The sequence below is a fragment of the Bombus bifarius genome, unplaced genomic scaffold, assembly GCF_011952205.1.
Source record: "Bombus bifarius isolate JDL3187 unplaced genomic scaffold, Bbif_JDL3187 scf7180000008155, whole genome shotgun sequence".
NCBI classification, from domain to species: Eukaryota; Metazoa; Arthropoda; class Insecta; order Hymenoptera; family Apidae; genus Bombus; species Bombus bifarius.
The window spans coordinates 131,426-148,919 of NW_022884479.1; the positions used below are offsets into that span (position 1 = coordinate 131,426).

At 37.6% G+C, this 17,494-nt stretch overlaps 1 protein-coding gene across 6 annotated transcripts in view; it reads left to right on the forward strand.

Moving 5' to 3' along the window:
• Nucleotides 1-4,072: 4,072 nt before the first annotated feature.
• LOC117208693 overlaps nt 4,073-17,494 on the forward strand; it is a 46,053-nt gene continuing 32,631 nt past the window's right edge. For 2 of the 6 annotated variants that reach the window (XR_004487757.1, XM_033449984.1), the window contains exons 1-2: nt 4,079-4,512; nt 4,594-5,019. Coding sequence is in view for 3 of the 6 variants with exons in the window: in XM_033449984.1 (XP_033305875.1) it covers nt 4,836-5,019 (184 nt within the window). In the remaining 3 variants the exon portion in view is untranslated. Of the gene's footprint in view, nt 4,513-4,593; nt 5,020-17,494 lie in introns of those variants that run through there. The other 4 variants (XM_033449981.1, XR_004487755.1, XR_004487756.1 and 1 more) reach the window with 4 other exon arrangements.

Consider the following 17,494-nt stretch of genomic DNA (forward strand, 5'->3'; position numbering starts at 1 on the left):
TACTTTCTATTTTCATTCGCAACCGGTCGCTAAGGTTCTCGATCTGTCAGACGCAGTTGCGTAATATTCGATTGACTGACTGTACATCGTTTACACGAGTGTACATATTTGTACAACGTACCGCGTTAAATTGTAAAGTCTTAAAAATATAAAATTGATCGACGAAAAATATGAAATATCGCGTTTTTCTCCTGGCGATCATCGTATCAACTATCGCGTATAGAGAGTTTAAGCTTTACCATGTCAAGGTACTATATATATTCAAATTACCTACTTTAATGGCCAGAATATTCGATTATGGCTCATAATGCGATAAATACACAAAATATAATAAATCCATCAACACGATGGAAAATTCTTTTTACATGCGTTAATATCATCTTTTACGTAGTCTTAAATTAAATTTATAGACAAAATAATCAAAAGTATAATAAATTTACCGATATAACGAGAAGAAGCTTAATTTCCATTTTATATAATTTCAGTAATTTCGCATTAAATTTATAATCGAATATGTCTGTTAACAGCCTTGTTCATTATGCGAACGAAGTCTTTGGACTCCTCATGGTAATAAAACGCCGATTCTACGTCACTTTAATAAATGACGGTGTAATAAAAACGTCACGCACTTCTGTACGATCTCTCATTGTTAAGAATGTGGCACAAGGTTCATCGAAACTACAATCTTCCTCCAACGATCGCGTAAAATTGATTACCAGTAACGAGAAGGAAGACCATTAGAATTCCACGAAACATTACCTCGGCAATAGCTCGCTCAGTCAGACAAAGAAATCTCCCAGCTTTTCACATGCGCCGAGTATCTTCAACCTACCCTAACAAATGATCGCATCGTGCGAAGAATTTCAGCCTTCGGGGACATGATTCGTAACAGATTCACTTTTTCAAGACTTCAAACCAAACTTACGCAACGTTCGCTCCCAATGGATTCGCCTAACATCAGTTTCGACATCCTATCTCTTTCAACATCCAGCAAACCAAGATTTACCTATTCACGAGGCTACGGTTAGAAGTCGAACTGAAACTTTAATTAACGTTAAACAAGGAAACGCTTTGTGTCTTCGAATAAGCAAGCAACTATATTCGTTTATAGTTCCAAAAATTGGCATACGTTTAAACAGATCTAGAGAAAAAACGCGTTAAGAATCGGATATAATATGTATTTTTTCTAGGTATAGAAGAGGAGAGATTTTGGAGAAGTTTGCGATTAATGATTGTTTTATCGTTGGCAAAGTTCTCAAACTCATGGACCTCGATTGTCGAGCACGGAACAGATTTTGCGATCCTTTCTCGCAAAACTACCGCATCTAAATTCACCGGTCGGCTCTTCTGACGTCGATTCCAATTCGAAGATACTTAGAATGGCGAAGTGTATCGGCGAGATCGGTTTGGAAGTTATCGAACCTCCCTTACGGGGACGACCCACTTTTACCGATCGACTAACTTACGTAACGTGTCTCGCGATACTTTTGCTCGCATTACGACGTGCTGAGTTCCATTAACGGCAATCCGGCGAAAGAAACGGCAAAACCCTCTTTGGGAACGTGTGGTAACCATCTCGTCGTCGTGTCGGTTCACGTGTCTCCGCGTGAAACCGGTAATCGCTGCTCCTTAAACAGCGGAACGAGAATTCCCTTCCGATAGATTGCACGAAAAAAGCAATCGCCTTCTACGTTCCTGATAGCTCGACGACTCGTGCGATTTTTATCTTCGAAGGAGTCTCGAAACTTTTCCAAAGGACGCTAGTTCATCGTATTAACTGCTTCGATCGATAATCCTTACGGGTTTCTAAGATTTTACATAATTTATTAATTAATTTGACAAAATGTTGCGTTGGAAATGATTTTAGATTTTCGTATCCAGAATCCTTGAAAATATTAGGTTGTTCTAAAAGATTCTCTCGGTTTATGAGGTAATAATAGAATTTATTACATTATATTATAAAATACACAGCATTTTTTGTTTTAATGCAGGCGAAACGTATGCTATAGCAGCTAGAGGATGTGACTGAGGATAAAGACGAAAACATTTGACAGACTAGGTTTCATATTTGTATAAACATTGTATAAACAGCCACCTTTAGGTCAACCTGATACTACGTCGAATAATTTTAGATTTTTGTAAAAGCGAAAATTGCATATAGTGCGAAATTTTTAATTTTTATGTCTAATAAATGTGTACGTACTGTGACCGAAAACTCTGCGAAGCTACATATCACAACGTCGACCACGGAACAGATTTTACGACCACTTTTCGCAAACCCGTCGCATCTAAATTCACCAACGTCGGTTCCAAGAAGCTATAGAATCTCGAAGAATAGTAAAATAGATCTTATCCGACCGGAAAATAAAATTAAACATTGATACAACGCAATTGCAACAAGTCAGCGAATTGTATTGTCAAATTTTAGATTCGACGTTCTTATACATTAAAAGGTCTATGAATTTTGTCGCTATTTCATACTATGCGTGTTACAAACTAATTTAAGGACTTACTTAATGGTCGTATATTAGATTAACATCAGAGTGTTAATTACCTCGACTATATAGTACCGGAGTTTTCTCAATTTCTGCTTCTGACAGAAGTAGACCAGTTTACGCGTTTGATTGCCATAAAAATCGGGACGACGTCGCTCGATGTAATATACCCAAGGGCTTTATGGGATAACTCTTCGTGAATATATCGATAGAAACGTTCATCGACAACGACAGCTGACAAGTTTTAATCGCTTTATTCTAGAATTTTTTTCTTTCAGATTGAACGGTGCTCGATATGATAATACAAATTGATAGTTGTCGGGAAAACAAGAGACTAGCAAAGATAGAACGTCAGGAAGAATCCAAATGTTCAAATGAATCTTTAAATGGAAGATCGGATAAACGAGCGTAAAAATATCGATTTTGTACGAATACGCGTATTGGAATAGTCCCTTAAAATACTGACGAAGAATCGAACAACGAAGAATACATGACACGAATGCGTGGGGTCTGCAGGTGTGAAGAATTGAAATCCGCAGACAATAGAGCGTGGATCTGTTTCGCACGGTATTTCAGCAGTTAAACTTTAAACGTGAAGCGTAAGGTTGAACTGGTATTTCGTTTCAGGTGGCCCAAAATATGGAATCTTAGATTTTTGCGGTATTATTGCACAAAGTTATTGATCTAATTGATCGCACGATCAAATATTTGATAAATATTTCCATAAAAAAGAAGGTTAAGCTATATGTTTAATATCCCTGCTATATTTTATTTCTATAAAAAAATCGAGGATTTGCGATTATCCTATTTCTCCTCAAGTGACGAATCCGATAAAAATAAAGAGTTCCAGAGGTCACCAGAGTTGGCTATTACGAAGAGATACGAGGGAAAATGTTTTATTTGTATAAACATATGGTAAAACATTTTGCATTAACATTCGTCATACTCGTATCCCGTACTTCCAATTATCGCGCTGCATCATCCAAGCGTTAACCTATTCGACGAATTTCACGAACTATCCAAAATTTGATGCTCTTCGCAACATTGAATAACAGCCGTGTTTCAGCGAATCCTACTAACCCTCCGAAACTCTATGCCTTTATCTTCCAATTCTCTATAACGCCGCTTTATATAGCCTAAACGAATTTCCCATTTTCCCTGTCCTAATTTTCTACAATCATCGATGTGAAACAACCTGACCCGTTCACGATCTATATTTACGGTGTACGCTGGCGTATCTCGGTCCGCTGCTAATCCGTAGCCAGGTCGTTAAGATGACGACGCGTTTCCGCAGCGTATGTAACGAAACGCAATTCCCTTTCACCCTCTGTTACGCCTGTTCGTGAAGCAGCACGTCGACGATGTGTACCTCGCTTAGAATCATACATATTTACGTCGTGCCACAGAGGAACACATCGACCCTCGAGTCTCTCTGGCTGTTTCACGAGGAATGACTCAGGGGCTCTGCGCCCCTGCGACGATTCCACGGCTGCGGTCGGGGCTGCGACGAGGCGGGGGTGCGAGTAACGTGCTGGTTCTCGCATGCATTGCGCAGGACGTCGGCGCCCTAGCGTCGCGATCACCCTCCGACTCGATTCGGTCGTTGTTTGCTGCCTCCATATCGCTCTTGGCCGCGTGGCGAAGACGATCGTGTATCCCTTATTTCGTTTAATTCAACGACTCGTGAATTCTCCTCCATTTTCATGAAAATCTTGGCGAAAACCGAGGGCATTACTCGAGCAATATAATCAAGAAAGTATCCGTTTTCGAATCGACGGATCGATCGTACAGTAAAATATATATCACGTACACATGAGAGAGGCAGAAAAGGAGGAAGAAGTCGGAGACTGAATAAAGAAGCAGTGTGCCATTCTGTTCCCATGAACCTGTCGTTCGAGCAGTGAGGGGAAGTTCTGGTGGTGGTGGTGGTGGTGGTTGCGGTAAAACGTGTCCACGAACCTTCCTCTCCTTCTTCGCTCCCTCCACGAGCCGGTACAACAAGACGTTGACGACCAGGGTGAATAAAAGAGCCGTCTATATACCGCCCTAAGTTCATTCTCGTCCAACATCTGGCAATTTTCGATTTTTCTAAATCTAGTTGCTTTCCTACTTTCCTCTGGCTGCCCGTGGAAAGGTGGAACGTGCGGAGGTATGCGCGTGCTATCGATCACACGGGCCGATCGCGCGGATATGTGATACCGGAAGTAGGTACGGCAGGCTTGACCTGCGTGCAGGTGCTCCACGGTGCGTACCACGTATGCGTACATACATAGGGGTGAGCAACGACAGAGAAGAGAAGGGTGAGCGAGAAGAGGCCGCGTGTCAGGGCCAGTCGTGAAGATGCACGCCACCGACGCCGTCGCCGCGACGGCGTCCCTGCCGTCATCCACGTCCTGCGTGACCGCCTCGAGGAAGCCTGGCTATGCGGTCAACCTCGTCCTCGTCCTGTTCGTCTCCTGCTGGATCGTGCAGGATCGAATGGTCTTCGGCATGTCCGAACCACCCGAACTTACCACGATCGAGGGTGAGTCTTTCTCTCAATTTTATAGTTTCCCTTTCTTTTTCGAGTTTTTCGAGTGGATCGTGAATTTTTGATGGACTTCGGAAAAGTATAACGCGCAGGAGCGTATGTAGAAAGCACGTAATAGAAAAATATATTAAGTCACGTAAAATATTAGATCGTGATCGAGAGTGAGCTTCTCTGAGTTTTATTTTCCTTTTCTCAATTCTTGCGAGTTCACCGTGAATATTTATTCATTTATGAGGATGTTAAACGTATGATAATTTATGGAAAACATAACGCAGTAGACCATGCTCTATTTTTAGATTTTTATCCGTAGATCTTGGATTGTTTTTCTATTTGCATAGAGCAGATGCGAGGCATCTTTTCCTTATTTTATAAGAGCGAATAAATTAATTATAAATTTGCGTGGATATCCGCGATCTATTTATAAAGATTCACGTTCAGGTGATGTTAAATCGTGCACGAACTTTATTTTGTGGTAGAGTTGAAAGGATGATAAGTTGCGAGGAATATTCGCGGAGAATATGTCAAACTTGGAGTCTGAGGCAGGTTTTGTTAAGTGTACGTATTTTAGTTGGCGCTTTTGAGATGGAGGCAGAAGATGAAGTACCGCAGTAAGGAATACTCTTGATGAATATTCGAGTGATCTTGGAAGGTTTTTCGAAACTTTCCTCAATTATAAGATCACAATGACGAATAGCTTTCTTATTGCACGAAACATTTAAAATAAAAGTATCTTTGACAAAAATTGATGTTTACTCGATTGTTTAACAAGAATTATGCAAATTGTGTGCACGTATTCCCAAATACACCCTAAACTCCACGATCTTAATTAATTATTTAATTCTTTTAAACTATAGTATGCGAACACACCGCGCAAATATACACGCTAATCTCTATAATCTTAATGAATTAAGTAATTACACAAATTGGTTCGAGTCTACTATAATAAAATTCTTATTCATACAATAAGTATTTTTACATCTATTCGTATTTTCTAATGGAATTTTATTTTGTCAGGTTTTACATCTCATTCTCGCACTACCGAATTTTTCTAGTCCTACGAAAATACCACTAAATAATAAAAAATTTAATATACTATATATGTATGTAGGGGCCTAATTAACTAAGTATGTCAATGGTATAATAAATATCAATATTTTTTGCAACCATTGTATTTTAATACCACGATATTATATTCTAATAAATATTTAACAACTCCTCCATTTAACAACTTCTCTTGCTCTGCTTGCTGCATAATAAAACAAAATAAAATGACAAAGGATTATTTGCATCCTTTTCTTCTCTGATAAGAATAAAGAGATATTCATCGAATGTTTCTATAAAAGACACTTGGCATTGATTATCTCGACTATGTCACTGATTGCATTCCACTTTCATCCCTTTCACGTTTTTATTTCCGCTCGATATACGAGCAAATATTATTGCAGCATCGACGGGAGACTACGTGTCGATCGATGTCAAGATCTCTCTGTATTTTAAGTCCCTTTGCCGGATCAATGAAATACGTATGCACAGCGGATATACAATAAGCCTTTTGCACGATCGAACACGACTATTTATTTACAACTGACCCATATACATTTTACGAGCTTCCAAACTGTACCAGCAACACGATAATCCCTAATACACCCATATGAAATCCAAATGACTGTACTCACAGCAATGCAAAAAACCGTAACGAATGTGTTGCAACGAAAAAAAAAGTGCGACAAATGGCTGAGACAGCAATTGATTCGGTTCCACTTTAAAATTATTAAAGTACTGCGACAACGTTCAAAAAAGATGGCGAGGGAGATAATGAATGATAAATTAGTGGAAAACGTAGGAATATTCTTTGTTAATTACGCAGTGAAGAATTTCGTAGTAAAATTGTCAAGTAGTGAAAAACAATCTTTCAAATAATTACTTTCGCCAACGATTTTTAGCAACGACACATCTTCTCTCCCTTCTGTGCTCCTGTTGTCATAGAATTACATTGACAAGTATCGTACAATATTCTACGATATCCTACATTCTGTTGGAAGTATGTAAAATACGACTTTCGCATCAAAACGATAGAATTCTTACAGAAATTGTAATTTTATGCTTCGTTTTTTTATTTCTTTTCGATTCGAGGTTTAAATCGACGTGTCGTGTTTCTTAGGTTCCTAACGTATCCCCCGACACAGGAAGCTTAATCCAGGTCGAATGAAACATACACGGATACAAATTATCCATTGAACATACAAAATTCTCACGAAGATCGAAACTTCGTGCTTTGTTCTCTCATTTGTCTTAAATTCAAGCTCCAACTTGAATTGCCTTGCTTCTCTTAGGTTTCTAACGCGTGCTCAGACTCAGAACGCTAAAGTCAAACACACACAAGTAGAATTGATCCATTGGAAATACTTTGTTGTCCTACTTGTTTTCAATGCGAGCTTCAAATTGACATTTCTCGCATTCCACGCTCCGCGAGTCTGATGCGTTCTCAGACTCGGAAAGTTCAATCACCTGTTCAAGAGGTTCAGTATATTTCTTCCCCATCTGCCTGGTGCCCTCATTTGCGTTCTTATTTCCTGGACCAACGAGCTCGAGCCGCCTCTTTCCGATCGTTAAATCCAAGCGAATTGCACCCGGTAATATCATTCGCGTTCTTTACATTCCTTCGGGATTCGTCGATCTCGCGTTAATCTTTTAATCTCCAACCAGTCCGAAGGATACTGTCGGCACAATTTTGGACGGAAATTTATCATGCTTATTTCCGGTCGTCATTATCACTCCGACTTAGTAACCTATCCTTTGTATTTCTTGTTCGCATGTAAAACCAGCTGGCGTTCCTCCGTTTCCATCGTTTTCTACTACCCAATTTTTCATCTTCTATTTTATTCTTCCTTTCAATGTTCCGATAATAATTGTACTGCTGAAAAAATGCTGTTCTTATTAGTAGTTGATGGATTGTGGATGTTTATGCATTCGTGGATCGGAAAATTGAAATAAAAGATATAATAGAGGAAAATATAGAAAATATTGAAAGTTTAATCTAAGTCTGTTTTCTTATTGTTAGTTGTACTCATAAAAATGTAAGTTTGCGTAGATATCCGCAATCTGTTAATAGCTGGCAACAGAACGAGATCTTTCCTAGAATCTATACATTCTTGGATACTGAAAAGCATGAAATTTGGTTTGTAAAGTGGAAACGTATCTCTTCCGACACGTTTGTAAAGAAGACATCTTCTGATATTTAGAATTACCATGATAGTTGGATTAATTATTAATTCATCTGTGAAAAAAGATCCTGCTTCCCCAAAAACGAACACATTTATCACTCGGTTATCATTTATTCAACAACTTGCCCAAACACAATGCTTCGTATATATAATGGTTTGAAACAGATGTCAGAAGTAACGAGTCGGTTAGATTTATTCCTCTCGGAAGAACAACTCCAAGAATTACGCGTTTCTCCAAGGAATTTATCACTGTAAACTTTTTTCGACTTGACTGAATTTTTAATAATCCCAATAGGAAGAGTGAGGAGAAGAGAACTTAATCCCAATAGGAAGAGCGAGGAGAAGAGAACTTAATCCCAATAGGAAGAGCGAGGAGAGGAGAACTTGTGAAGAAGCAAAGATTTGCATAAGGTTATCGCGAGAAGGGATCACGACAAGAAGGGGTAACGAGAAAGATATCATATTTTCACAGAATGTCGAAGTCTCGAGGAAACGTAATCTCCATCCTTATCGTTTGTCGCGTTTCTTGGATCTTTTTGATGCAGCAATTGCGATACTAAGAAGGTTAATATCGATCCTAGGACAATGGAACGCTTAAACAACGTTATACCTTGTCTTTCTTTCTTTCTTACTGTCGATGAACGATTTTCATCGATCGAGGAATCTTAGACGCTTCGAAGGAAAATCAAGACGTTGAACTAGATACGGTGACTCATTGGCTACTGGTTCAGAGTATTTGAACATTTACCATAGAAAATTTTTATGCGTCTATTATATCCGCAATGTAAAACATTTTGAAATTTCATTGTCACTGTGACGAGACTAAATTGTTACGATTATATCAGTGAAATTTGAAACTGTAAATCTGAGAACGTATGTAAAAGTTAAGAAACATATTTACTGCAGGTATACATGTGGCAAAAAGTACACCATGAATAGCTATTTTAAATATATATATCAAGTATTAAAAATGGCCTCACCGAATGCGAAGTCTTATTAAAATGTAACTGACCGTTCAAATAATTTTATGATTTTCGCGAAATATGCATTTGCACTTAATACCTTGTACCTCGTATATCCATTTTCAGAGCTGTTTCAAATTTTACCATTATAATCGCGATGGTCGAGTCTCGTAACAATGCCAATGAAATTTCCACGTGTTTCGTATAACACGCATGATATATTCGTAAAAGGACTCATGTAGAACGTAAACGTTTGAATATCATTTATGTGCAACGTGTATGTTCATTGGGGAACAAATTCGAGATTACCTTTCGTAAAATGTCTTTAAAACATGTTTGATGGGAAATTTTAATAAAATCACTTTTCATGGAAACGAGGAGAAATAGAATAAATCGCGCCTCGTTCGCTTTCCTCCGTATCGATTTCGAAGAAAAGCATTTCACGCAGGGAAACAGGCTTTCCTGGTCATTATTCTGCAATGCGCAACGGAGCACGATATAAATTCCCTTTCTCTGTTCTTTTTTTGCTACTTCTTCTTTATCCTTTTTTTTTCTTTTTTATTATTTTCGCGAATGGCAAAAGGTCAACAGATCAGGAGATCTCGATTTACGCGATAACGCCGTTTTTCTAAATGTATTTCCAATCGAAATATAGTTTCGTACATCCGAATCTATCGTGCCAGCGGCCACTATTACCGTACCACATGGTTTTGTGCAGTGTGGCCGTGGGCACATTTGCAAATTGCACAAGAATAAGCTCGCAGTCGGTCGTTGCAGTAAAACGTTCGGTTTTACTCATGTTGTCCGACGTTATCAAACCGTAACGAACAAGATACTTAATTAAATTCGTCTAATTTCGATGTATAATTTACCGAAGATGTCTCGTGTTGCTTTCATTTCGGAAAATTGCCAAGGCCGATTCTGAGTATCATCATGAGTATCGAGATACAATAGCAAATGAAAAGTGCTGAGTAACAATGAATTTCCATTTGGTATTTCCATCCTTCGAAGAGAGCTTTGAAATTTGATTTCGAAGAGGAAGGAAGGATATCGTATTTTAAGCCAACCTTAGACTTTATGTACGAATAGACAAAAAGCGTCTGAATTTAGATAGAATATTCAAGTTCGTCCCTTCTGTTCATCAGCTATACAATAGCGGATGTATAAAATCGATACGCTATGAATTTAAGTAATTTTTATACTGAAAATTTTTCGTCATATTGGTAACGCCTATTCTGTCGTTTATGTATATTAAGTTTATTTGCCGCTTTTAAAAGACCTATTTTGTAAAGCTATCGCGTCTTTTTATATCTCCAGTTTCGTAAACTTTCTTTCGTTACCGCTTCGTATATCTGTCGTTTATTCTGACCTTTACAAAATTTCTTCTCTTGTAACGAGAAATCTAATATTTTAAAAGCTTGCAGAAAGTATTAAAGATAGTACAAAAAAGGTAATCACGAAGCTACTCGAGAAATAAAAAAATGTTATCAGAAGTAGTAATACGTAATATTACCCAATTACCGCTTAATTTTCCAAACACTCTGATATTAATACACGTACATATGACTCATGATATCCTTCCTTATCCTCTCAGTCCTTATCTTTCATCTTTCTAACGTGCAGTTCGAGGATATTCGATTGGTTTGAACGTTAGCTCGAAGCACGACCTCGAGATAGAACTCGATTATCGTGCAGGTGATTTCGCCACTAAGGTCACACGGGGAATGCTCTCTCTGCCGTATCATTCGGTATCATATTCTTGATTTGAAGAGTGGCTTCGTGCCAAGCTAACGCTAAACAAACCCTAAGCAAGTTCGCATTGGTTGCTTTGGCTGAGGTATCGACGCGCGAGCATCAGGTTGTGAATAAATATTCGATATCAGCCTTTATGAAGCATTCCAAAGTGCGTGCAACGCGAACTATTTAAAAACTGGAATTTTATCAGCCGGAAAAATGTCTCATCAACTCTAAACACGTGGATCGATGTCCTACATACGCGTAATCGAATACACGTAATGAAATATCTCGCTCCCTCTGGGAATGATAAGAAGAATGAAAAATAAAACGAAGTATTCGTTCGTACGATGATTAGGATAATTTTGAGAAAAAATATATTCATTTGAGGTGGATGCTTTGGGATTGATGATATCGTGCTGTATTTCCGGGTTAATGAAGCTGGTTCATGAAACTGTATGAATATGGAGACCGAGATATCGTCGACGTACATTCGTTTCCAACGCTACTCGTTTTTTTTTATTATCTCTTTCCCTTCGTCGATTCTTTTAACGTTACCTTTTTAATTAATTCTGTTTCTGTGAAAACAGAGAAATCCTGCAATGTGTTTTTTTATAAAGCAATGGCATATTAAAATGCGCGGTAAAATTTCATGTTCCCAGACAGAATCTCGTTGTAAAAATAGGTCAAGAACATGGAATAAAAGTTCTTCGCGTAAAGTTTGAATGTTAAAGTAAAATTATTAAAAGTTACGTTATCCTTTTATTTCATCCCCTCTAATTAATATTCTTTCCGAAAAGAAAGAAGAGAGAAATATTTTTTGAAAGTCTCAGCGTCCCGGATAACGCTTCCTAACAGGAAAATTTACGACGAAAGCAAATACTAAACAATCACACGCAGGATTACCAGTTTCCATTAACAGACCTCAAATGATACGATTCTCTAGCATTTAATCCATCCTTTCCCGTACGATTCACGTTGACAAGAGTGCAATCGAATAATTAAACGAAACGGAGCGGTAATATGTGCCACGTAATTAAACATGGAGGCATTTAACGTAAGCCTCGCCCTCGCTAAATATATTCGGCCGCTACAGTACGCTGCGCAAGCCAATTAAATAGATTTTCGATTATAATCGCGCGGGACATTTAGGCAGTGGCAAATGTTCCGTGCTAAGCTCGTACAGAGTACGACGCGACGCCACGATATCGTGCACTGTCTAGCACAAACACGTTCAAACATTCGCAAACGAATATATACATGGTGACCTAATATTAGTCAAGCTTTGTTAATATATTCTATGAGTATAATCAAGTAAAAAACGATACGTAAACATAGGTGATTTAAAGCTTTATAAAAGAAATTAGAATCACAAACTCGTGAGTTATGCAATCAACGTAATTATTAACTAAAGATGTTAACCATTCGATAGTCTACCAACTCTGATAACAACCTCAACGTGTATTGTATCATCTGCTCCGTAAGTTTGAAAATATTAGTAGCCACTTTATTTAATACTAAAACGTTGTTCTTTAGTCATAAAGCGATATTAAAGTCAATTAATACGTTTTAATCCTGTGATCTTCGTGTATCGACAAAGTCAGGCTGTCAAATCCTGACACACCCTGTATACACAAACTTATGCAAATAGAAATACACACGCACAAACTTATACAAACATCTTCAAACATGCACAAATTGTTGTACGCGATTACAAGGCAGTTTCGTGACATTCGTGCGTGCAGGGATTACCTTGGTAAGAATTCTCGCTCCCCCCCGTCGACTAATCAATACTAAATGATATTATATCGCTAACTATCACGACGTTGGCACCCTTGAATTTCTGTGGCGTAGAGTTGGATAAGACTGCCGTTTGTCGTAGAGAGTGCGTTCAATGGACAATTAGATGACTCATCATCGCACCTTTGTGTCAACGTAATTGCACGAGCCAGCGACTCGTCGTCGATATCTCCTGTCGGAGGGAACGAGATCATGCAAGAAAATGATGATAAAACTACAATACCTCTGACGTTGACATGTCGGTGTCTGTCTCTGTGTGATACCTGTACTCGCGCGTTTTTCCCCTCTTTAATTAATGAGTCGCTTAGAGGTTGCTTGGAAGAAGGCTTCTTTTGTTGATTAACCTTTGCTCCTCTCGCCTCCTCGTTGCTCATCCTTTCTCGGCAGGCTACGAGCTTAAGTAATTGAAACACGGTTTGACTTGGTTTGATTTCGTTTGGCCTGGCTTGACTGGGTCTTAATGTCTGTGGTAATCGGGTCTTCCAAAAGGCAAATCGATCAACTTTACTTGTTGTATATTTCTTCATTCTGCTATCTAGATTGTCTTGCATTAATTGGGTTAACATTGTTAGTAAAATTGTATATGTCGATAGTGTAAAAAAATATCCTTACACTATAGTAACAACGTTGGAAAATATATGGAATTTTATAAGTAAACTTTAGAGTTTAGTTATATGATTGTTCTATTTAAGGAATAATTATTATAAAATAGCAAGAGAGATCTATAAATTATAATTCGTAATAAAATTCTATCTACGGATACATAGTTACTGTTTAACTTGTTTAAAAACAAATGTTTGACTTCCATAAGATTATAATAAACACAGCAAGAAAATAGTATAAAACTTTATAAATTCCAAGATAGATTTAAAAAACTAATGTGTGATGCTTGTAACATTATTTTTTTCTACCCTTCGTTAACGATAATTTCGTTGCCTCGATTTATCCATTTTCTCCTTCTGTTACTTTACATACTTTTAATGTTTCCACTTGAAAAAATTTCAGTCTTACTTATGTAAGAGTGATCTTTATAAGGAACAATAATATTTTAATTCGTATGTAAATCACGAATGAGTTTAAAACGCCAATCTGTGTGACCTAAGATGGACGAAACATTACGAAACTTGTCGAATTTACTTAAAGAAACGTACTTAAAAACTTTTAATTAATCCAAGTTTATTCGATCCTTGTTTCTTCTCTCACGTTTCATTTCGATTTTGGGAAAATTTACGCAACGAACTGAGTAAGTCGTTGATTTATACGAGACTTCGGTTTACAGACGTTCTAAGAGCTTGTTACGTCGACGTTCTATCGATCTTGGAATAGCAGCGTATTTCTGGTATCGGTGAACACGAGTTCTGTCTGTTTTTTCCTTTTTTTTTTGTTTTTTCTGTGATATTCACTGTACCGTAGATAAAAAAGATCGATACGCTCGCGTTCTTTTGAATCCTTTTTGTTACCTGTCAAGGAAAATGACGATATGCCTAGATTCTTGATTATTTTCCTGCTACTCTTCTCCTATCACACGTAGATAAAATACTGTGTTGTACATTGTACAAAGAAGCTTCTTTGTAGTTAGGTGTTTTCTGTTTTTATCTAGTTCGTCTTCTTGTTCTTTATTCTGCGGACGAATGCAATTCTTTTGTCTTTATGTTCTTTGTGCAATAAAGCCTCTTCCCATTTAGATTTTATTTTATTTACTCTATGTTCACTTTTATGCTTATAAACTGGACGTAGTAAAAGATCTTTGTCTCCAGTTTATATCACCTTGTTTTTAAGTTTTAATTAAGTAGCAAGTTAAGTAGTAAACAAAATACTTGTTTAAGATTATTGTAACCGGTTCACAAATTTGGCGCTACGACTCGGCTGTAAAATTGATCTCCCTGTAAAAGTCAAGGTATGTGGCAACGCGTGCGATTTTTACGAGTTTTGTTGGTCGTGAAACAACGTGGAAGTTGGTCTAGCCAGATGCGTTCTATATTTTCATCGCGCAGTTCATACTCCGCAGCTTCCTCGATTTACTTGACAGCTTTTCTACAGATTTAAAACATCTGTTTTCAGAATACTTTTAAAAAAGATTAACTATCCATTGTTCCGATGTAAAATAATGTACTCTCTATCAGCTTTTACGAAGTAAATATAATCTTGTTTCTGCGTGAGAAGGTAACGAGGTAAAAACAATCGCCGGAAACTAACTGTGCTCCTTAGGAAGATAGACGAATGTAGGTTAAATTACAAAACGAAGATAAAAGGTCCAAAAAGTTGGACGTTTTTCCAATAGAAAACAGATGCTGATTGAGAGAGTTTAAAAGAGCAATCTCACTATCTAAGAGAAAAAAAAGTTGACTTAATTTTGTTTTTTAAAATGTAATACGAATATTGATTCAATGTGAACAATCCTTTAAAAAAGCAAGTCTACTTTTCATTAGGTCTACAAACAGACGCTTGAAAAACTGTTTTTAGAAAGTCGAATATTATTCGCGTAAAAATTTCCACGAATTAAATTGGCTTAATTTTCGTTAAACTTAATTTGAACTAAATTATAAGTATGCAAATTAAACAGAAACGCGAGATAGTCTCTGTATTGACAAATACACACTTCCCCCTTAAGGATCAAACGTTGCTCGCAGCATCCATCGTCGAGATGCTCGAATATTTCGATTCATTCACGCCTGACGCAGGGCAGGATGACTCCTTTCGTTTCCACGAAATTTCGTTTCCAGCCCTCGATTACAAGTGACTTATTTTTGGGGGTAAGCAACCTGCCGACATAGATGCCGTGGCACTTAATTATCACGGGGTGCCTCTTCCCCGTAAATTACATGTGTTGCAGCCACTCTTTTTATACAGAGATACGGCGTAATTAGAACACGCCCTAAGGCTGCTCCGTTTTAAAATACAGCCGCTCGAGTTCTTATACAGCCGACCAAGAGCGGGTTATAGGCTCTGCTTGTCGCATGGAAAACGAGCGTCAACCACGTCGCTGCGCTGCAATTAAAAGTACTTTGTCCGGATGCGACTTCGGTTACCCATTGTTACATGGTTTATTCGTCTTCACGCATATTGCGCTTCCCTCGCGTGATGCTTCTTACGACTTTCATAAAGACGTTCGTTTTATTCTGCTCTTTTACTCGCTCGTGAAAGAAAGAATTCTCGCTACGTGGCATTTTGAAGAGGACAATTTTACGTACTTTCTAGGGTAGCATGTACTAATCACGTTACTAATATACCGAGGAATGTACGAAAATGTGAAAAGACAGTGTCTAAATCGTCGAACAGCTTTTTACTCTTAATAAGAGAACTGCGAATTTTTTTTCCAATATTCGTTGTTCTGTCCTTTCTGTTGTCGAATCATAACAATTAGCGTACTCTGTTCTATGGACAATATAGAAGAATGGAAAGAAGAAGGATGTTTTTAAAAATATTGTAGAATGTATCAATGTAGAAGAAGGTTGTTTTTAAAAATTGAATTGTTCAACATCTCTTTCCTTTTACAATTTACTTTTCACTATTACAACATCTATGGGGAACAACAAGTAATTCCAACATTGAAATACTTCAACGTTTCCAATCGAAAACGCTAAGATCCATTATAAATGCACCCTGGTATGTCACCAACGAACTAATACATCGCGACCTCAACATACCAACAGTCAAAGAGGAAATAGCAAAATATAGCGACAGATGTAGCAAAAGAGTCAACAAACATCGAAACCCCCCTAATTACCGGATTACTTGATAAGTCGGATCAGATCCGCAGGCTGAAGAGACACTACCCGCTAGATCTAAACACTAGATTTAATTAGTTATTTATATTAAATAATATTTACTTATTTACATTTACTTAAAAATTATACTTATCTATAATAAGTATTAACTTATTATAAATATTTAGCCATGTCACTTCGTCACGCCAGAAAAAATTACTGAAAATTCTCAATGCGAGAGTTGATTGCAAATATTAATAAATAAAAAAAAACTATTACAACATTTAGTCGTGGAAAATGTATGGAACGAGTTATCGCCTCTTTCAGAGACCTAAGAACATTTTTCTCTCTGTGTAAGAAATACGCGTCCTTTCGCAGAATTCGCTATTGTCTTCTCTCTTCTACCAAATTCATACATTTCTATAATACTTATCTTGGAACGCTGGCTTTGTTTCGATTTAGAACGATGATTTCCAACGAAGAAACCCAGATTTCATTATACTTGTCACTAGCCAGCAGACTATAATTCATTACAATCGTTGCCATAATCGTAGCCAAATCGTAGCATCTACAATAGCTCTCTTCATCTTTCACGCGCACTTCTAAATTTACAAAACGGTCCAACCGATCCACGCTCCATTTCGCTTCAGTCTTCTGGATGCGGTTTGTCGTCGCGACGATACGACGACGCGACGTGACCAAAGCTTTGATCCTTTATGCATGATGCGCTTTCTTGCCGCATTAACCTGTCCCAAAAAGTCCTACTATTTGAAAATTTCAACCCAATGCGTTTGGATACAATGCGCCATAGGATACTACAGGACCTATTTATCGATTTATCCGGAGTCTTCTTTCTGTAGAAGTTTTCTTTTAAATAACGACGACTATCATACCTTCTAACATTTGGATTACTTGTCAATTTGGAAATACCATTTTGGCAACGAAACTGCGATAGAAATTGCATTGGAAAATTTCGTATTTAAAAACACAGGGTTTTTTTAACAAAGAAACTGTTGTATTGATAGATCTATTTTGTGAGGAT